The following is a 22,796-nucleotide window of genomic DNA, read 5'->3' as shown; positions in this document are numbered from 1 at the left end:
CTGTAAATACTCACAATGAGCTATGACTGCAAACACAGAGCATATCACAGAGTCTCTGATGCACCACGTCTTAATTAACTTCACACCAGCTTTAAATGCCAGCCCTGGTTGCCTCTTAATTATCTTCACTTTCACAGCGTTTTACTCCAGAGAATAATCAGTAGCCAGACTTCAACATGGAACTTGCCTAAATCTGTCCAGATCTGCACGTCTATGAGCTAGATGCAGTATTTCCATTCACGATCAGTTGTCTGAGTTATTAACGGGACGATTGATAGACAGGAACTCATGGAGCATCTGACAGGGTTACGGAGGAATTTTTTTTTGATATCCCTGCCTTATGTACCTGATAATATTGAGAACTATATTCTGACTCGGTTGAGACCTGGGTGTCCAATCTTCTTCGGAAAGGACGTGTGGCTGCAGGTTTTTATTGCATAAAAGCAGAAGCCATACCACATATGTAGTATTTTTGAAAGGAATGAGACGTGGCTCCTGCTTGATTTGAATGAAAACCTGCATCCACAACGGCTCTTTGCGAATACGATTGGACACTCCTGATTTAAACTGGAAGAACAAACACTTAATTAATCACAAAGTACTGGTTCAGCATCAGAGCCACAGTGACAGCCACGGGCATCACTTTATCCACCACGTGAAGCTGGGACATGCAGAACATGACCTTTAGGCTCTTGTCCATTCCACAGCAAACACAAGGCCATTTCTTCCCCAACCAGATTCTTTAGAGTGACTTTTTGCAAATCCAGCTTAAAGTCCCCATGGAAACATCTAATACTATAGGAACCACTTAAGCCGCTCACATTTTTCTTCAGAAAAAAGCAAAGACAGATGACAGGACATGTCGGCACAAGTTATGATCCCTTATTGAACTGCTAAAAATCAAATGCTCAGAAGGTTATATTAGGCCACACAAGACTGAAATCACAAAAATACCAAGCTTGGCTCTGTAAATTATCACCACAAATATAGAACAAATTCAGATGACAGACAGAGGAGCAAAAATATGAAAAGTTAATAAGAGACTTCTGCTTGAAGGTAATGAGTGAGATGTCATCAAGCACAAGATAGACGACTGTAAAAGTTTTCAAATATGCTTTCATGTGCTATTTTTGTTTTTTCACACGCTGACTACATTTTTTAGTTCGTTATAAATTTCATGTTGTTTTTTTTTATCTAACATCTCAACTCAAAGCGACAGCTGCACAGCAATCCAGACTGCACCTCACCTATATACCTGCATATGTAATTACATTTAACCGACCAACTCACATTGAGCATTATAATCTGTTTCACAGTCAACGTATCAGACTAACATAAACACACCACATGAAAGATTTCATTGTGTTGCTCTTTCTAATGCTGCTCATGATAAACTGGGGGGAAAAGTGTTTGCCTCAATTTTTAACTAAATACTTCACCATGATGAGTCATGGACTTTTACACAAAAGTAAGCTTATCATATTGGCTGTCAGAAGCAAAAAGCATATGATACCTCATGTAAAAGAAAAAGAGTAGTGTAAATGAATTTAGCAGTGTGTGTGTGTGTGTGGTGTGTGTGTGTGTGTGTGTGTGTGTGTGTGTGTGTGTGTTTGTGTTTGTGTAAGATGATGAAATAATACCTATTGAAACCTATTAAGCAATCTTTCAAACCACAACTACGTACAGTACAAACAGCTTCCAGATTAGCGCTTGTGCAAATTAGTAAAACATTTCAAAATGTTTCTCTCAGAAGTTCTAATTTAGTACACAGCAATGTTATAGTGTTTCATAGGAAAAAACACCGCATTTTAGTCAATAAAAAATAGAGAAAGTGTTTGTCAGGCATTTATTGAAAAAAAAATATGCAGAACAAAATAAAATAAATAATGATTTATTCTAAACTTGATCATCAGCTCTCACAAATAAGAATATATGTGGAAACTCCCATTGTTCCATGATGATTTACTCGCTCCTGATCCTGTGCTCACAGTCTGGAGTGCAGCTGGGGACTGAGCTCTGGGACTCAAAGCTGGGAAAGTGAGAGGAGCTGGTCAGGCAGAGCCAGCTGGAGGCTGGGGTGCGAAAACACACACACACACACACACACACACACCGAGGCACATACATGTGCGTGTGCGCAAACCCCCCCCCCCACCACCACCACCACCACAGACAGACAAAAAATGAGGCACATACATGTGCGTGTGCACACACACACACACACACACACACACACACACACACACACACACATACACACACAAGTGCACACACATCTTTCAGACACACACCACATAGACTGTAGATAATAACAGGACACAAAAAATGACAAAAACAGAACTCATCAGTTTGCCTCAAACTTTGGCAGAACTCGCTCACTGAGTGCATCAGAAAAATCAGTGTAACTGCACACCAGCGAATAAACTGATGCAACTGACAAATGTGAAAATCATTCCAGGACATCTGGACATGTTTAGGCCTGGTGTCACAACACAACCTCATGTTAGTCACAACATTGCTGTGTGAACCAGTAGCTTTTAGAGATTTACCCCGACTGTGAACAACACCGCTCAGGCAAAAAACTTCCAGACATCAGGTCTAGAGGTAGATTCATATCTGTTGCTAGCAGGTCGCATACTTTTTAGCATTAAACAACACTGAGGAGCTTTTTTGGAGCATGTCAGCAAACACTCTTCTCTTCTGTACAAACCTCTGTAATAACATGTACAGTATGATACATTCACTCCATTTTTTGCTCCTAATGTCATCTTGTTCAAAAGTTTGTTTCAAACCAGAAAATCAGTGTGAGCTGTGTATTCACAGAGATGCATCATTTTTCTGAAGCTTGTGGACAGATGCAGCATGAGGAAAAATGTCTAAAGCTGAATCCAATTTAGATGAAATGACATTTAAAAATTGCTCAATGATACAGCACAACATGTAAAGAGATAAAAAGAGACTTCATTCATTCACTCAGTAACGTAATACCTGTAAACAGTAATAACATAGCATGCTTCTGGAGTTCCTGCAATGATTACGAATGCAGAGAGAGAAATGGTTATTTAAAGGCAAAAACTCTTTATTGCTATTTTTTAAGCTAACCAGGTTCTAACCAGATGATCAAAACACACTAACATTGTCATATTTCATAATGATTATAAAAGTGACATACAGCAATTTTATACGACCAAATCATGGGGCTGTGTGTGTGTTTCATATTTCTGGAATAAAATAAGTTCCACAGAGCAGAGAGCATGGACCGATGGACACACACACACACACACACACACACACACACACACACACACACACACACACACACACACACACACACACACACACACACACACACACACACACACACACACACACAAACACACACACACACACACACACACACACACACACACACACACACACACACACACACACACACACACACACACACACACACAAACACACACACACACACACACACACACACACACACACACACACACACACACACACACCTAAACCTAACCTAAAGGAAATCTTTTGAGTTTAAAAAAAAATGGAAGTCCCTGTCGAAGTTAATACAAATAAAGGAAGAGAAAAGATGGTAGATCTTTTTTTTTCTTTCACATAAAGTAACACACTGTCCTAATCTACAGCAGTGTAACTAATTAACCTGAAGAGAACGACATGTCCCTGTAGAGACGTGTGAATCTGACAAGAAGTTTAATCAGTAACCTGTTGTATTCACAGGGGAAAATACTGAGCCACAACTGCACCTTTCAGTAGCACATTTCCACTGTGAATCCTGGGCAAAGCCCTGCACACACTGAGCATAATAACTAGCCCTGGCTGCTAATTAGCTGCATCTTCCTCTTCCTATCTGTCAGTAGTGTATCAGCAAGATCAGGAAGCACATTAGTGCAGACACATGCCTTCCACAACCAGGTTGACAAACACAGGACACAGAAGCATTCTCAAACAATTCAGTAAACACATTCCCAGATGCTTTGAAATACTCCTATTCCCACACTCTTCTAATCTTTTTTTTAAAGAAAGAACTATGACTTGGTGTACTTGGTACATCAACTGACTCGGTTAACAGATCCTTTCAAATAATTTTGTTTAACAAACTGTTCAATAAAGTTCCTTCATGAAGTCTGTAATGTTCCTACAAACTTTTTCACTGCGGCTTGGCCCCATGTTTTTTTTTAAAGGGAAGCAGGGAATGTACCTTCATTTTACAGCCTAACTACAAAAGGAATTCCAAAATGTAAAAAAATGGGGTTGTGCATTTCATCTAGAAGACTTATAGTTGCTACAGTATATGAAAAAAAAATAAGGAAGGATTTGGCAAGGAGTCTGATGGAGATAGAAGAGATATATCATTAGGGATATGTAAATGGTACAAGTGGGAAAGCAGCTCAAAGGATATTAAAATATGTTGGACCCGGTTAAAAGCAGTGCTGACACAAAAGCTTTTTTTAATAGAATATTTATATCACGTTCAGAAAAGGAAATGCAAACCACTGAACTGATATTAGTTGCGTTGTTTCCCCAGTACTGCAGCTTCAATACAAAATTAATCTAAATCAAGTTCAAAACATTTATATTCAATTCAATTATTCAAAAAACAGCTTGACAGAAATAAATTAGTTCTGGATTTAAGAGATTTTACATTGAAAATGTGTCTAAAATGGACTCTCCAGAGACGTTGATATGATGATAGAACTCCTCCATCAGCTGGGTGACGCCGGAGAGTGTGATTATAAATCATTTCCCTTCTGTGTAGTATATGGTCAAAAAGGGCAACTGTGGAGCAAGCAGAAAGTTCATTCTATTTATAACATGAAGTCTATTTTATGAAATGATCAACTGTTCACTGATCGAGACTTGATTGCAAAATCCTGTCCAAATTCCTCTTTATGGGTATCATGTACAGAAATCTCTTGTAGCTTTAGGCTGTACATGTGGAGGCATCATCTGCAGCAGTGAGTGGCTTTCAGGTGATGAGACTCTATGCAGAAGTAGGGCATCAGGATGGATCAGGAAGCTCCGGAGAGCACAAGGAGTCAGGATCACTGTTATCTTAGTATATTAAACATTGCTGTTTTAACATCAAAAATTCCAAATTGCATATTAACCAAATATGCAAAATAAACAATTAAAAAGTTGATCAAAGGAAAGTGTTAATAAGCTAAAAAATTATTAGCATCCTCATTAAAGAATATGAGAATCGTCTTTGTGTTTAATTAGCATGAATGTGATGAAAATTAATTGAAACTATTCTAGATCCTATAAGAAACAAAATAAACTCTCTATATTTAAAGCTCGGCTTCTGAGTAACCTCATTTCTATACCTTAGCGAAACAGTTACAAATCACCACTTAATGAACACTCTGTTAAACTTTTTTACACACACAAAAATTTTATCAAGATCTAAAAGGGTTATTCGCATAAATGTTTTTCAAATTGTCCTAAGTGTATGCAGGCTTTCTGCACTCAGCTGTAGCAGGTCTTAATATAGAGCACATGTGTAAGTCAAGGTCATACTGTGAAGAGTTCAGGAGGAGCTGGAGAATATTGCCTAATGCCCTAGTGAGCATGACTGTACAGTAGCATTATGCAACAGAGGGTGAATATAGTCACATTCTCTTTAGGAGGTCAGATTAAATGCTATCACATGCAGAGCAGCGTGTCATGGGATTGAGTTTCCCTTTAAACTAAAGAAAAAAGCACCAAAGAAGAAACTTGAGCATCCTGATCTCAGAACAGCAGTATTTCTTTTCTGGGGAAAATTACATATTGTACAACATGGCATTACATGTGTTTGTGATTATTAGGGCAAAAGATGTTTTGTCATTTCTGACCTTTCTGTGAGTTCTTACACATCTGAAATGAGCCTTTGACAGATGAGAGGAAAACATTTGCAAGCTTGAACAAAGCTAGTAAATCCTAACAGCTGTATGGATATACACCACCATTATGGGCATTGCAGAGGTCTAGACATCTCAGTTACTCAACACAACAGTGTAAAAATATCCCCAAAAGGTGTGTTGCAATGTATTAGTCACATGTAATCAATCTGTCATGACACATGAGTCACATGGATCAAGCAACAAAACAGCCAATACACACCACAACACACCACCACACCTGCCGGCTTTCCTAGTAATAAAGAAGCATATATCGTGTATAAAAGGATATTAATAATGCTGATTAAGCTATAGCGTCTGCATTTTCCTTTCTATACGTGATCATGTTCTGTAAAGAATTTCTATGTCTTTATATCCATCTCTGATCTCTGTGGTATCCTTTAAGCAGCTTTCAGGTCTTTTTAGTCAGGCAAAACATCTGTACTTCTGTTTATCTGACTGTTTTTTAACCTCTTGTAGTTAAAGAAGGAGAAAAAGAAGAAGAATCTTTTCTCTTTTTTTCACTGAAAAACCACAGGCTGAAAAGCTGACTGCGTAATATTTGCTACACAGTCATTTCCTGATTGTTCCCTTAGAAGTAATATGCAACACCTGACCTTGATTGTGAGGGCTGATCTTAGCTCGAAGTGATCTTTATCTTTGAGTAAATCATTAACAGTTCAGCCCACAATTAACATTTCATGGCAGGGAACAAGGCAAGATAAGTGACTTTAAAGCAGAATGCAAATGTGTTTTGTAAACCTGACTTAATCAACCTTAGACCACAGACTGTAGTCACGGTTTGAAGTCCGGGAGAGGGATGAGGAATGGGGAAAATAGACATGGGTATATATTTACTGAGCTGGATGAAGGAGTGAGTATTAACAGTACTATAAAATTACAATCATATAATCATAACCATGTGAGATGTAATGGAAAAGTCCATGTGTTGGCTTGGGTTGGGCAGGACAGTAAAACCTAGTGGAGCAATTTGCTGATCCTTCATTTTGTTCCTTAGCAGATGGAAAAAGTGACCAACACGGATGAAAACTGCTGTGCCCTCCAGAAATACACCAAACAGCCAAAAATGGAAAACCCCTGCCTCGTGCTGCTAAGTGAAAATTTGTTTCTTTTTATCTGGAGGCATCTACAGTACACTGTAAATATCAGACATAACACAGTCAGCAGGGCACTTCCTTTCAGGGTTTTAATCCAAATCCCCCATGACAAGAAAAGATAATGGTGTTTATTTTTTAAGATTTATTTGATCTTTTTAAATGTCATATGAAATCTAGCAACAGATCATTAGACAATCACAGGATATGACCATGTTCATAACACACACACAAACACACACACACACACACACACACACACACACACACACACACACACACACACACACACACACACACACAAAGCATTATACAATCATTCAATATGTTTTTATTTTTAAAGCTGTGTCTTCAGGTTAGTGGAAGGATGCAGTCATTAACAATGTTGACAAGTTTGCATCTTTTCTACACCCTTTCCTCACTCCCAATTTCTTTTGCTCTTGAATGCAAAGCAGATCTGTCCCATTCCACCCAGCCAGAGTTAACTAAAAAAAATTTACATGTGACCAACAGCCACATCCATCTTCCTTCCAGGCACATGTTTGTGGCACCTGCTGAAGGTCCGCAGCTCTCCACAGCTTGCTATTCAGCTCATATAAATTACAGGTCCACTTTCTCCCCAGCAACACCCAGTGAGCATGCTGTAACCCAAGCCCAGGCCTGGAATCCTCAAGCCCTGGGGAGGCACACGGCAGTCTGGCTGCATAACAGCAGCTCCAGCAGTGCAGGAAGGAAAAGGCATGCTTGGAACACAGGAAAAACACAGGCATCCCGACAGAGCTGAGGATTCTAGGATGAGCCAGAGGAAGGGGCGGGTGGACTTACGCAAACAGTGCTAAAGGAGTGCATACAGTTAAATGGGGAATGCCAGGGGTCAGATCGGCAGTGCTCCACTCAGTGCTGCTAGTGTCAACATACCTAAGCCAAGAGATCAGTAAAGTCAGGAAGCTGAGTAAAAATCATGCTTATGTCTCACACTGGGTTATAGACCAACACGCTAAAAATAACCTGAGCTTGCTTACAGTTTATCTAAGATTTCACCAAGGTTATTTCTAAGTAAGCTACTTTCATCCACTCCTGGTGCCAGATTAGCTGTGAAATTTTTTTAGAACAGAATAAAAGGAATAAAAATGAACTAGAATCTGCTTTCTTTTCAGCTGGAGAGAGATTAAACAGGGACACTAAGGTGATAAGGTGAGTGGGATTTTTCTGCCTCACTCTGCCACTCCCTCATGTGATATGTCTACTCCGTGATCTTGAGGAGAACGTAGAATCCTGAGATAACTCACACAAACACGTCCATCAAGTGACAGGTCTTATGTAACACCGGCTGTTTTTAACATGGCAGTAAGGCTACAGTCGGTCCTCTGTTTAACAAAACTCATCCATTTATCTTTCTGTACATATGACACACTTTAATACAGTGAAATGAAACGGATTAACAGTATCTAAACTCAACAATCTGTAGTGGATAATGTGTCACTTTAAAATAAAATGAATCATTTCAAAATTAAAAACTAGACATGTTTAAAGAAGCAGAAAAGTTCTCAAGACTGATATCTGCAGTCCGCAGAGCTCAGGAGAGGAATCCTAGGTGGTAGGGTGAGTTCAGGCATTGGACAACATCGTGGAGGTGAAGATCTGCTGCAGGATTTGAGGTATCTCCTTGGTGTCCATGGCTACAAAGGAACGGCCCGCTGGCAGGGTTCTCTGGAGCCTACATGTCAGACAAAATAAGGAGAAAAGACCCCCCAAAGCAACCCCCCAGAAAAAAAAACATTACCAATGCAAATGTGCTTTCACTTGCAATCAGAGTGAGCTCCTAGACCTCAATGGGCCGACAAAGCCTGTCATTCAGCCAGATTCTTTTGTGAGAGATGGGGGGGTTTGGGAAATGCCTGCTGGGGGCAAGGGGCTAAAGGAGGAGGGACGCCCAGCTCCTTTCACTCTCTTGCCCTCCCACCTTTCCTATTCCTCTGACCATTCATTACTGTCATTCTGTCCCCCCAAGGAGGACACCAGTTTTGAAAAGCCTTCCCCTTAAATCATGGTGGGCCTGAAAAGAGTGGAGTCAGTGAGGGCTCAGATTAAAGGCTATGAGGAATTTGTTCTGACCACCGCAGTAGCATCGCTCTCGTGTCACTATATTCTCCCCATTTGTCCTCGCTGGCCTCATTCTGGCACAGCAAACAAAACCCAGACTTTTTTCAGCTTAAACATACCTACTCTGTCATTAGGTCTAGATCTTCTTTCATAACACTACAGGAATGCAAAATTAGTCATAATTCAATTTTGAAGGTTCAGTTTGTCATATTTGAAAGTGTTTTAGATCTATAAAAAAATCATATAAATTCCAAGAAAAAAGTAATTTGTAAATTTTCCTGTTGCTAGTTTAGATTCTGTTTATTTTTGTTCAAGCCCATTGATGAGATCTGCCTAAAGTTTATGAAGAGCTTCTCAATTTTGCTGTTGTCAATGTTTCTGCTGTCATTTTAATTTTAAGCTGCACATAATTCTAAAAGTTAAATACAATGGTATGTAAAAATATCTCAACATGAACAATATGTATGTTTATGTGCCAACGGATTGAACCTCACCTCTCGGCCTGGTCCCCGAGAGAACCGATAAAGATGGCAAATGCATGGACCTGAGGGTTGCTGGTGAGTGTGCGGGCAAAGCGGTCAGGGCTGATCCCATAGCGCTCCAGATTGGCATCACTCAGCACAATGACAAAGTGCTCGTCAGCCTCCTCACGTGCCAGCTCCTTCACAGCATGCTCTGTGCCTTCCAGCGTGTAGTCTCCACTCATACAGAACTGAGAGTGTGCATGCATAGTCTGTGGACAGGGAATTCAGGTAAATCGTAAAATATCTACGTATAAATACTATTTCAATCAAATAAGGTAGGATTTACGAGTTACATAGAGGTACATATGTAGTATGGATTACTTGAGAGAGCTGGCTTCTGCCTAACATTGTTTCTTTGAGTGTAAATGAACCTTCACTGAGGAACCAAATACTGAAACATGGCTCTTTGTGTACACCCAGCCACGTTTCATGATCAGAAAGATGGCTTCGTTCCAGAAAGGAAGCTGATTTCCAAACAAAGGGAAAAAGCATGACAGAATGCACGCAGTACTTACGTAGGCTACATACCTTTAAGACTGTCAGTCTCTGTTTGTTGTTCTTTGGCACTTTGTCACATCTGACCAGTTCTATATCAAATCCATCCCCAGAGTGGCCTACTATGTCATACTGCAGACAAAAATTAAACAGGAAAGCAGAGAAATGAATGTACTGTTCCAGAACAAGGATACACACACCAACAACTCCATCCTGTAAATGACAAATATATAGGTATGCCAACTGTTTAGAAAGGGTTCTTTCCAGTTATCCAGACGCCATAGCTGACATTGATTGTTAAAAAATGTGAAAGGGAAGTTACATAAATCACTCATTGCTTAACAAAAGGGTCTAACAGATCAGACCAGACAATGACGTTATTTATATACATGTATATGTATTTTAAATAGACATTAATTTAAATAGAAGTATTTTGAAATCGCATTTATAAAAATATCATGACTGTTGTTTAGATGATGGAGTTTGTAAAAAAATATCACAATTTTAAAAGCCTTTCTGACCTGATCTCTAGCTAAACCATGAACAAATTTCAAACAAGTATTCAATCCTATAATAACTCTTAAAAACCCAAACTAAAAGAAAGCATTTTTCCTCCACAAACCTCATGCTCAAACTTAATATGTACAAGATTTCTATGCCAAAATCCAAGGTTTTCATCTTATAACCTGTATAGAAGAGGAACCAGCCGGCATAATGCTATAATCATGTGGAGATAATCATTTGAGACTCATAGAACGCACACGTAACCAATGTATGTTATGTGTCCGCAAAGGTGTTTGTCCCTGAAACTGTCCTTGGACAATAAAGACCATTCACCCAAATGATAATTTGATGATGGTGCAGCAGAGTCTAACAAAATCTCTCTTAAGCCTTTTTTTAACTAGGTTGAAATCTTGATTCATCAAACAATTCAGTGAGCCACGGGTTAATTAATTAGTCAGAATTGAGAGCATATTGATTTGCAGTGGACAAGTGAACTCACATCTAAATAAATGCCCCCAGCAGCCTTTAAGCCGTGATTAAGGCTCTCTTTAATTTGTCACCAGGAGGACGAGTGCCTAGTTGATTACTATTGAAACTATGGGATTCTGTTGTTTTCCAACAAATGAATTTAAATCTGCGTGCTTGTCTGATGGGTATTATTTAGTATTTGAAACAAGCTATGTAAACCTGGTTTAAGTCAAAGAGTGAATGACAGCTGACAGATGTATTCCCCTGAGGCAGTAAAAACCCATGTAGACAAGTTGTCAGATGGAGCTTTATATATGTCAGTTACATAAAAGGCACTGAAGGATATATGACAGGCCAGCTGGATGCATATGCAAGGCATTAAATGGCACGATGGGGCCATAGTGTCTGGTGCCCACACGTTCACTCTCAGACACACATTGTATCCCTCATGTTTTCCCATTTGTTTTCTCTAGAATTATTTTCCTAAGTAACCTCCTGCTCATGCTGAATTAGACTGAAACTGACATAAAGCATATCTGTAATAAGGCCTGCTTGTGTTGTGATGCACAGTTCATTTGTGTGACATAATGCTGAATTCTTTTTACATTATTCCCTCCCACGGATTCTCCGAGATGGAAATAAACAGAGAGACAACAGATCTTTGTGCTTTAGGCTGCTATTGCTGTGTGGAGAACAGCATCTAGGTCGTAGAGTGATTCATTGCCTCCTACATGGCAGCCAGCAGCTCTACGTACTTCAGTGAAGATAAATAAGACAGAGAAAAAATAAGAGACAGAAAAAAGTGACCACTTGGGTTGAAACCATGCACAACTGTTGCCATACACACAGCTGTGAGTGAAGCATGTGTCAGCTCATGAAGATCTCTTCAGCCCCCTTTACCCATGTTTCCATAGTAACCTCCATCACAGTGTGTTGGCGGCTAGGGATATCCCAGTTTTGCAGCAGTACATGACTGAATGAGGAAGTAAACACAGTCACTGTTTCCGTGGTGTGTTAGTATGGAGCTTGGTTTCTGAAAAATACAACTGTCTTCGTTTCTCACTGCTGCATGATGTCCATTAAAATGAATTACTCATAAAGAAAGAAGATAGCTTGGAAAATTATTGCAAGCACACAAATGGGTGTATTCTTGTGTCAGTCTCCTTGAAAGCAAACCAGAATTTGCCAGGGTATAAAAACATGGAGAAAAAAACCCCTAAGAAACAAACAGTAGTTTAGCATCTCACCTTGAACTTGTGCTCATAATTCTCTAGCGCCTCCATCACCATACACACAGCCTCCATCGAGCGTTCCAGTCGCCCGTCAACGCCATTAAAGCGATACATGCTGCCTGACACGTCAGCTAGCAGACGCAAGCGCTTGGGCTTCTGTTGAGGTGTGCCCAGCTACGAAAACATACAGAGCATGGCATCAAAAAACCTACATATGAACTTTAGACTTGAGTGCATATCCATCATTTTAATGCATCTTGCTGTGGTTCCCTTAATAGTAGTTCTTGCTCTGCTCAAGTTTCATTCCAGAAATCTGTAACATTTTCTAATAGATTTTACAGGAGGCACTTTCATAATTTATTAGCACTTTTTAAATTCCCTAACCAGGCCTTGTGTCTAGGTTATTTATAAAACAGACATAAACCCGAAGAAGAGTATGTGCTTCCACAGAGCCAGTCACTGCATCTTCATAAATGCTACTCTGCATCTTCAGTGTTTTAATTTATTTATAATTGTTTTGTTTTTAAATCTTTTAAAATCTTTTTGTTTAAATGATTTTAAAAATAAATCTGGAAATAATGAAATCAAAATTTGATATACAATCGCAAGAATCTTGATATTTGGTGAAATTTCATAAATTTGCTAGCTAGTCTTGCTTTCATGGCAAAGACCACCTCATTGACAACAACAAGGTAATTAAACATTAGCTAACCAGTAAGCAAATGTTGGCAAAAGATGTAATAAATATTTGATTAAAAAAAAAACGCTTTAGTATGTAATTTTTCCACCCCTGGTTTTGTGGTATTTGTATAGGAAGACTACTCATGGATGCCATTGGCAACGCAATGTAGTCACATTAGCAGCTTCACCACTTAGGAACCCATTAAAGACATTAAAATGGTTTAAGATGGTACACATCATTCATATAACCCTCTGAGACCAAAAGTGCTTATGCGAGTGGGAATGAACACATATATTAAAAACTGAACACATTCTTGTAAGCGTGAGGTATTCAATCACTTGAGGACACTTTGTCTATATAAGCCTCCTATGAGAACAGCCACAGACAGAACAGACAGCTCTCTCACCTCTGGCTCCAGCTCTCCTCTGCGTTTGTAAATGGCTTTCTCTCCAGTCAGGCCATCAATAATCTTGGCATCATCCAGTTCACCCAAAGCCTGGTTCTTCAGCCACTGCCTTTCCTTTCCTTTAGCCTGTAAAAGATAATAATCAAAACTAAATAAAAACTAAAGAGATAATCAAAACTAAAGAGATCTGATAGCACTGATATGCAATATGTTTTCAACATCCACAGGCTGAAAGAGCAATAAACCAATCAGATAAATCAGCATCACTTCACATCACCATTCAAAATACTGGAACATTTTTATATGTTTGTCTTATTTATTTTTATTTTCATATTTTATATTGACTGTAAATTGACCATATTGACCATAAATGACAAAACGAATTGAACAATTTGTGATAAGTTTAAAAGAAGTTAGTTAAAATGGGTAATAGAATTGGGTGATAATTTTATATTTCATGCTTTATAAAAATTTAAAGCGGACCCAGAGAACAAAAGTTGCAAGGTCAATGCGAAGACGATACTAAGGTTAAGACCGATAATAAAGTTCTACTGTATAATTTTTATTTCTAAATCAAAATGTCTTTTTAAAAATGACGTCTTACTGATATAATATATTTGTGTCCCCAAACAAGGGGAGAAGCAGCCAAACACCAACAAACAGCAAATTATCTGTTTAACAGTTTTCATGGTCAGTGTATAATACCAAGTAATCTATCATAATGTTAATGTCTTCTTTCTTAATCTAAAATACAAAAGAGAAGATTTCCAAATGGAGAAAATCCCTCTATGAGCAGATAAGTCCCAACTTTTGATTGCTAGTGAGTGTTAAATGATAAAACATCACAACTAACCAATATGCTCCTGACCTCAGCAGCACCGCAGTTATGAACAATCAACAAAACCTCATTAAACTGCCATAGATACATTTCAACATCTGCTTTTCATTTAGACTCTGATCCTTCTGGAGCTCCCTGATCTGCTACATCATCCCACACATTGTCCTCCTGTGTCATCCTGCCAGTCACACTCAGATAACACTGAACAAAGTGTTACACTCACAATACAACAATGTTTTCTGTGACCCAGAGAGGAAATTGTTGGCGAGCGACTGCAGTTCAGCACAAAAATATACTACTCTCCAGAGGCTGAATGAATGAAATCAGGGTTATTTTCTGTGCCATATGCCTCTACTAGAAACAATGAGCTGAGCTGTGTTGCTAACAATAGGCAGAGACTCAACTTTGGTCACATCTATGATAGTAACTGAGTAAAGCCTATAAGTTACATGGTTTCTCTGGGTTTACAGTATGGTTTTTAACTTGGTTAAAGACAAAGATGAAGATCGCAAGTTTTAGGCACACTGTAATATATCTAACATAGCTTATATGGTTGTTATAACCCTTGCAAAAGAGTCCCTAACTTCCTAGTGCACCTAAAGAGCACTCTGAAATGCTATATATATATATATATATATATATATATATATATATATATATATATATATATATATATATATAATATATATATATATATTTTTTTACCAAAACCCTTTTTATCAAAGCCCAAAGTTCAGCACTTGGACACAGCACTTGCAAGCATTTGTATTAGCATTTCTGTTTTACCTAGTCTATTACCTAAGGGCTACAGTATATATTCTACAAAATGTTCCAGAAAACCCACACAAATATTTTTCACACAAAGTAATTGGTGGTATCAAGCCCATTTCAGCTCTCTGAGATGCCCCAAGTACATGTTCATATTCATTTAAGACTTGAAGGGGTTATTTTCAACCACTAAAATTCTGTCTAAGGTTAACTAAACAGAGGAAAAAGCAACTGAAAGCCAACAGTGTCCTGACTCATTTCATAACAGAATTTGTAACTAGTTTTCTTAACAAATATAACTTGTGACCATAAAATAATAATAATTAATTTATTCATACTGATTGAAGATATATCTATTAAGATTAAGACAGATATCTATTATGCCGAAAGACTTGAATACCAGTATAAAAGGTTAATGTGTTTTTAAATAGGGTCACAGTATGCCATGAGATTATTCTACTAGGTGGTCTCTTAGAAGAAAAGAGTTCTTCGAAGGTTCTTTAAGGATTTATTGGGTCATCTGTGAGCTTTAAAAGTTTCACTAGAGGAACAAGTGAAGAATCTCTATGTGCAGGGATGGCTGGCAAAAATATCACAATTCTTACATTTTAATTATACATTTACATTTAGCAGACTCCCTTATACAGAGTAACTCACATTTTTATTTTGATTTATACAACTGAGCAATTGAGGGTTAGGGGCTTTGCTCAGGGGCCCAGCAGGACCTGGGATTAGAAACCTATGACCTTCCAATCAGTAGTCCAACACCTTAACAAATAGAAACATGAATAGTGATATACTGTAACTCATGATATTAAAGTTACCATGGATACGCAGCTTGCATGAATAAGAGCTGTGTGGGAAGATGAGCCACGTAAGTGCAGGTGTGTGTGTGTGAGAACTGAACTAATGGAAGAGCATATACCAGCCCTGTGCACTGATTATAGAGCAGCACCATGCAAGTAAATATGCATCTTGGTTCTTCTCCTTTGCAGTTTGCAGTTATCTGTGCATTCCTCTAACAACAAGCTAGAATAATGGTTATTCTGTTTTCAGTCCTTTGTAAACTCTGTCATACCACAGTGATGCTCAGGTGTGTATACAGTCGATCAAACAGTGAGGAAATGTGGGAATGGCACGCTACGTGTGATGTTTGTGCTGACACGGACACTGTGATGTTTCTGTTGTTCTAGAAATAAAAGTGAGAAATACATGTCTGCTGTGCTCTGCTCTTCTGCCTGGACAAGGATGGACATGTGGACAAGGTTGAGCCGTTCACATTCAGACCGAGCTGAACAGAAATAAAGATTCATGTCGGACCGTGTTTGCTGTTTTGATACTCAAGCTCATGTTGATTTTGATTCTTTTGCTTGCAAAGTTGAATATTGTGTTGATCACATGAACTTTTAAATGCAAGCTGTTAAACTGGAGAGAGAGAGAGAGAGAGAGAGAGAGAGAGAGAGAGAGAGAGAGAGAGAGAGAGAAAGAAAAGGGAGAAGAAAGTAAGATGGAATTCCTGACACAGTATTTTCCCATTGACTTGTAGTTGCGTCTGCCAGCGAGGAACCCGATCCTGTAGAGTCACTGCTCTGTCTAGCTGCAAAGAGAATAGCCAGAAGTGCTGCTGAAGAGCTAAGACACCACCCGGCAAGCTGTTTTAGCACACTACATGGCCGGGTGTCCATTCCGAGGTCATCATAAAAGCAACAACAGCACTTAGTTTCAGTTAGTGATGGGGGATAATTGTTTTAGGACTTGAGGGCAAATGCAGGAAGAAAAGAGAAGCAGCTGTAATAGCAGCTATGTGTGTGTATGTGTGTGTGTGTGTGTGTGTGTGTGTGTGTGTGTGTGTGTGTGTGTGTGTGTGTGTGTGTGTGTGTGTGTGTGTGTTTGTGATTGCAAAAGGAAGGAAAGGAAAGAACACTCTGAGACTGTTGGATGCACTGCACACACCCTTCAAGTGCGCTGAGATGAGATGTTTACCTGCAAGCTGTCCAGAATGATACGTAGGGACTGGACCTGGCGCCGGACGGCTCCGGAAAAACGCTCGTAGGTGGCGGCATCATACTCACTCATCTGAATTTCCTTCAATCTAAAACACACAGGACTTCCGTTATACACAGCAGCACATACAACAATTCCACAAACATTGGAGTACCTTAGTCAATGCTACAATCCAGATTTATAATTTCAAATCACACATCATTTTAGATATATATAAGGAAACAGATGCTACAATGATGCCAGAGAGAATATGTGCCTTTTTTCATTTCAGGTTTCTTTTTATAGATTTAACAGCTCAAATATGAACTCCACGTGCAGCTGGAGGACAGCTGATAAGCTTTGCTCCCAAAGATTTCAAAGATTCTACATTTCACTTAGTTACTATTGCCTATTGTTGATAACTTTGTGTTAGATTAAAAGAAGAAGAAGAAGAATGTTAAACAGGAGCATTGTTGCTAGCGGTTTGACTTTTGGACCCCTCTGTATGTGAGAATAAAAACACACTTCTCCTGGTTGAATCGTCTGTCTGAGTTCTTTCTTGTTTTAAAACATTTTTGTTTTAAAACATTGTTTTGTCAGAAACTTTGACCACAGAAGGGTTCCTGTATTTAGCTCTGTAGCTTGTATTTGGTCCATTGAGCTGCCTTCAGCTAACTAATTTACATAAATGCATGTAATTCTGCTCTAAAAGCTGTGAAATGAATATCAGAACTATGGCTAGGTATGGGGGGGGGCACTTTTTTGTAGGATGGACTGAAGCCAGAGAAATCTTGCTGAAGGCTACCATTTGATGATCACAGTGATACAGCCATCTGTCAACAATGATGATGAGCTCTTGAATGTAGGAGGCCCCTAATGAGCACTGTCTAATGTGAGAAGTCCTGGAGACAGAACGCCCACCTTACTGCTCCTCCTCAGCTAGCTCTGGATGTTCTGAAGTTTTCTGGGTGTGTGACTGCTGAACTGACAGCTCTGTGTGATTCTTTCAGCAGGTCTAAGTGGCTGTCCAGGTGACACACAGATCACAACACAGTGTGCATTTAAAGTCAATAATCCCTACAGTCCTGTGCTAATCCTACAATACTCTGATCCAGACAGAGCAGAACGATAAGGGCAATTCATGTGTGTGTGTGTGTGTGTGTGTGTGTGTGTGTGTGTGTGTGTGTGTGTGTGTGTGTGTGTGTGTGTTGCCATTTCAGAGACGTTTGAAGTCATAGAGGGGAAGTGGAGCCTAACATGTTCAGAGAATACAGCGGTGAGCAGCTTTCAGCTTCTACACAGGTGAGATCACAGTATGGTCTTGACTCGACACACAGCTAAACAAGTCACCTTCATCCCCACAGCCATCTCGAGCAGATGTGCAAAAAGCCCTTAAAAACAAAGACAAACTGTGGTAAGACTTTAAAACTCTGAGAAATGATACGGGTTAGGGTGTGATAACCCTCCTCGAATGAAACAGTAGCAACCACCAAGCTTTCTCCCTCTTCAATCTTTTCTTGTCCTCTCCTTTTCCTCACACACAAACACATATTTAGAGTAGTGAATTGCTGTGGATTTCCTGACTGGCCTCAGAAACTCACATTCTTTGTGTAGTACTATTGGAGAAGGGACAGGCCACACTGCTATTTTCTGCTGAATTCCAGACCTGTCCACAGACCACAGAGAGCATGCCAGTGTGTGTGCGTGAGATAGAAATAGGGGGGAGAGGAAAATATGACTCTGGGAGGATCCATATTAGGCTGAAAAGGTGAGAAGAAATTGAGAGTGGTTCAGAAGGTTGTCATCACTCTTTTCTCAAAGCCTACTTGTTTTATGTGTGTGGTTTTTGCAGTAGTAAATGTTACACTCAAACTACAAAATACAATCCCACTTCCTGTGACTGACTTGAGCTGAGATTTAGCAGTTGAGAACGTGACGAGAAGCATGCAGAATATGTAGAACAGGATATAATGCGTTATCGCATAAACGGCCCAAATTCACACATCCTGGCTGAATCAGCATCAGCATCGAAAACAACGCTGTAACATGACTTGCTGTATGATGTTCCAGCATAAAGAACAATTTGAGAAATGTGAAAAATTATAGTTAAAGACTAATTACAATTACGGAATAATTGTTATATTCGTTATTCTGAAGTCGAAACTGCCCATGAGTGTGTCACTTAAAGATCAGGCTCAGTGTCTTGGTGATCTGTGCGTTTATGGATCTGAGTGTGAAACTTGTTTTAGATGTTTGGAGCTTGGGTGTGGACATAAGAAGCACAAAGGAGAAAATGGCCAAAAACAGAAGCTTCCTTCATTACCAGGCCTTCTCATCCTGCACTCTGTGGCTTCTGTCTCCCTCTCACACATACACATGGAGTCGCATGAATTGTGGTATTCATGGGGCATATTTTTGGAATAGCTGCCTCCGGTTGAGCTCTCTGGCTTCTGAAGCTTGAGTCTGTAGCCAACTGATGAGGATCTGTGCTTTAGTATATACCTGTCCAGACACACATGCGTGTAAACACTGCAAATTGAGGCACTGTCTTCCTGCAACTTCTCTCTCTGTTCAAAAACCTCAAGAGCTTCTCACTTCATCTGAAACATTTCTCTCAAAGATCCTCTTAGAGTATGAGTGCAGCAGGAGATGGACAGAGAGTGATGAATGAGCGTACCTCTCTTTAAAAGCCTTCTCTGCCATTTCTCGTGCTGCTCTCTTCACTTCTTCAGGCACGGCGTCTTTCTCAGCCTGGGAGATCTGGTGGACTTTGTGGCCAGCATCTAGACGGTACGGACCTCCCTTTCCACCGAGGCCTGCCGTGTCTCTGCCCCCTGCACGACCACACAATTTACCCTTATATAAAGGTATATTTACCTTTACACAACTTCTTATCTGAACACATGCAGTATTATGATGCTTTATTATAGTGTGACAACTGATCGAACAAAACTGTATTTAATGAAGTAAAGTTGAACATACAGTATGTGGAACTTCTTTACTATCCGTTCTCAGATCCTAATCCTCATTCATCATTTCTTAATTCACAAAAAATTCCAGGAATATTTAAAAAGTATTTAAAATAATAGCAATAAAATAAAAATGCTAAATTATAGTGTCTTCAAAAAATGTTTGACTTATTAGTAAGAGCATTGCCAAGGTACCTCCAAAGGTATTTTTAAGTTGACTTTCAAAAGATTAAAACTTACCGGTGCCTCCTGCCCATTGATTACCCCCGACATGAGGGGCATTCATGGGGTCGATCTTGCCATGTTTTGGTGCGCTGACATCAAGACCGCTGTCTCTCTGAATGGTGATCTGGAAAAAAATATAAGAAATGAAAAAACTTTACATCTAAGTTACAATCATTTCTAGTTGGAACAGCATAGCGAAACAGATCTGTTAGTATTTAAAATAATAGTATAACAAATATAAATGTATAAAAAAAGAAACGTCTATGAACACGTTTATTTATGTATGAACAGAAGACGTCCTCATCTCCACCCAGTTCTGACCTGGAACTGGAGTTCTGTGTATCATTTCCACTTATCCACACGGACTCATCCTCCAACTTTCTCTCTGATCTCCCAGAACACACAGCTTTAAACCAGCAGCTACTGAGCAGCTCTTTGATGCTCACACACACCAGTGCAGATGTCTATGACCTTCATTCACTCCTACTTTCAGCCCTGCTGGGAGATACTTGGGACTTGAACAGTATAATAACTCCTATCTAAGGTCTTACTGTCATCTGCAAGAGTAAGTCAGTGCTTAGACCTAGACTGTGTTCATTTCCCAATAAATATATCAGAGCTGATACCAGGGCATCAAACACAAACACGGCCGACACTGTAAACAACCTGACTGTCAAAGCTCGATGATGACTGTGCTAAGAGTACAGAACATTTTTTTTTATTTTGCTGAATCATTCTGGAAGGAACAGTTGGGACAGTCTACAATCTAAAAAAACACTTGTCATGAGGCCCACCCTGTTTGTCCTAGTGTCTGATATCAATTGTGCCGAGTTATGTGGAGCAGGCAACCTTACACACACCATGAACACACAGGAAAGAGGCACAGCAAGCTCTCTGCAAACCCCCATAAGCAATTCTATCTGAATGAAGGCGAGAGAGAGAGAGAGAGAGAGAGAGAGAGAGAGAGAGAGAGAGAGAGAGAGAGAGAGAGAGAGAGAGAGAGAGAGAGAAAGACAAAACAACAACCGAGGAACTAAAAACATGCTTCATGCAGGTCTCTCAGTCTGCTACTGCATTTGCATGTCAGTGAATCACACTCATATGCAAAAGCAGTCTTACTGGGAGCAGTGAACATAGCCAGCACAATCCAGGCCTGTGTGTATTGAAGACAGGTGTGATGGGTAGAGTCAGTCTTCACGGGCAATTATACAACACAAAGCAAAAAAGCAGGCACCTGGAGTCTGCTTGCTCTGTTGGCACATTGGGGGCTGCAGCAGGACACACAGGCATGCATGTGTACACGGGCAATACCACAAACTAATACAAACCAAAAGATATTCAATGGACCTGAAACACGATGGAGGCAATGTTACACATTCCATTCCATTCAATTTTTTCTTTGTACGTACACGTTCAGAATATAAAAAATATAATTCATATCAGTTTATCTCAAATGAGCAAGCCAGAAACGATGGCAGCAAAGAAAAACTCCCTGAGGAGATATGAGCAGAAACCATGAGAGGATCCAGACTCAGACAGCATCCTCATCTGGGTGAAAAATTCACATTTCTTTAGTATCTCAAGTTTTTTTCACATGCAGAAAGAGAAAACCAAATGTGTTATTAAGGAACAACAGTTTCAGTCACAATGATGTAAATCAGATGCTACAATCTACACAGTCAGCAGATCTCAACCCAGATGAAACCCTATGGGAGATTTTGGGCCAGTGTGTTAGACAGTGCTGTCTAGCACCACCCACCAAAACTGCAACTGGGAAAATATTTAAGTGGTTCTTATCCATTTCAGAAGCATATATGATCTCTCCAAGATGCACAAAGCTGTTCTTGTGACAGCTTTTCTAAGTCAATTTACGTTTTTTATATATTCGTGTCAAGTACATAACTGATTTAGGACATTCAGCTGATCTCAGATTCAAACTAAAAGGAGCTGGATGGCGTTGCACTAGCTGTCATTATTAATGTATTAAAACATTCATGTGTCCCTTCTGCTCTCACAGTTTATGTGGCATGAATTATAAATGTCAAGAAGGAGTTAATATCTTTCTTGCAGAACTTACAGGATGCTCCATGTGTTCAGCCCGTGCTAGCCAGGAACCTCTGTATGAACCCTGCTATTAGCACAAGTCTATTTTAACTCATTTAAGCTAGCAGTAAGAGTAGAATTAGCCCCTGAAACTAAGATTACGCTGTGAAGAAAGATAAGAAGAGATCTTTCTGAATTGTTCATATCAACATGACATAATGCAGATTGTAGATTGAAGATTTACCAGTTCCTACTTTAGAGAGAAGTGTACTGTCAGCAAGAGTCTTAAGAAAGAACACAGAATTGATGTAAACCTGTTGGCCAGCTACTTTCAGTCCAGCCAAATGCGGTGGTTAGTTGGGATTTTGATGACACACTTAAACACCCAATGTTTAGTCTGCTTCAGCTGTGAGTGGAGTGACAGTTTAAAGTTTAAAGAAGTCATATGTTTCTTATTTCCCCAGAGTATCAAGGGCAGATCATGAATGGTGTGTGTGTGTATTTGTGACGTGGCATTAGATCAGCCAGAAAT

At 39.5% G+C, this 22,796-nt stretch overlaps 1 protein-coding gene across 1 annotated transcript in view; it reads right to left on the bottom strand.

The window, feature by feature from the left end:
• Positions 1–7,154: 7,154 nt before the first annotated feature.
• The window catches only part of vwa8 (von Willebrand factor A domain containing 8), a 61,395-nt gene continuing 45,753 nt past the window's right edge, over positions 7,155–22,796 (bottom strand). Inside the window, exons 38-45 of the mRNA XM_027164413.2 lie at positions 20,237–20,345; positions 19,705–19,861; positions 17,028–17,136; positions 13,439–13,564; positions 12,366–12,524; positions 10,180–10,278; positions 9,622–9,860; positions 7,155–8,741 (exon numbers count right to left, since the gene is read on the bottom strand). Of these exons, the coding sequence (XP_027020214.2) occupies positions 8,633–8,741; positions 9,622–9,860; positions 10,180–10,278; positions 12,366–12,524; positions 13,439–13,564; positions 17,028–17,136; positions 19,705–19,861; positions 20,237–20,345 (1,107 nt within the window). The 3' untranslated portion in view covers positions 7,155–8,632. The remainder of the gene's footprint in view (positions 8,742–9,621; positions 9,861–10,179; positions 10,279–12,365; positions 12,525–13,438; positions 13,565–17,027; positions 17,137–19,704; positions 19,862–20,236; positions 20,346–22,796) is intronic.

Source organism: Tachysurus fulvidraco, chromosome 6 (assembly GCF_022655615.1).
Source record: "Tachysurus fulvidraco isolate hzauxx_2018 chromosome 6, HZAU_PFXX_2.0, whole genome shotgun sequence".
Lineage (NCBI taxonomy): Eukaryota > Metazoa > Chordata > Actinopteri > Siluriformes > Bagridae > Tachysurus > Tachysurus fulvidraco.
The sequence above is the reverse complement of the archived record's forward strand: the minus strand, read 5'-3'. Positions and strand labels throughout refer to the sequence as shown.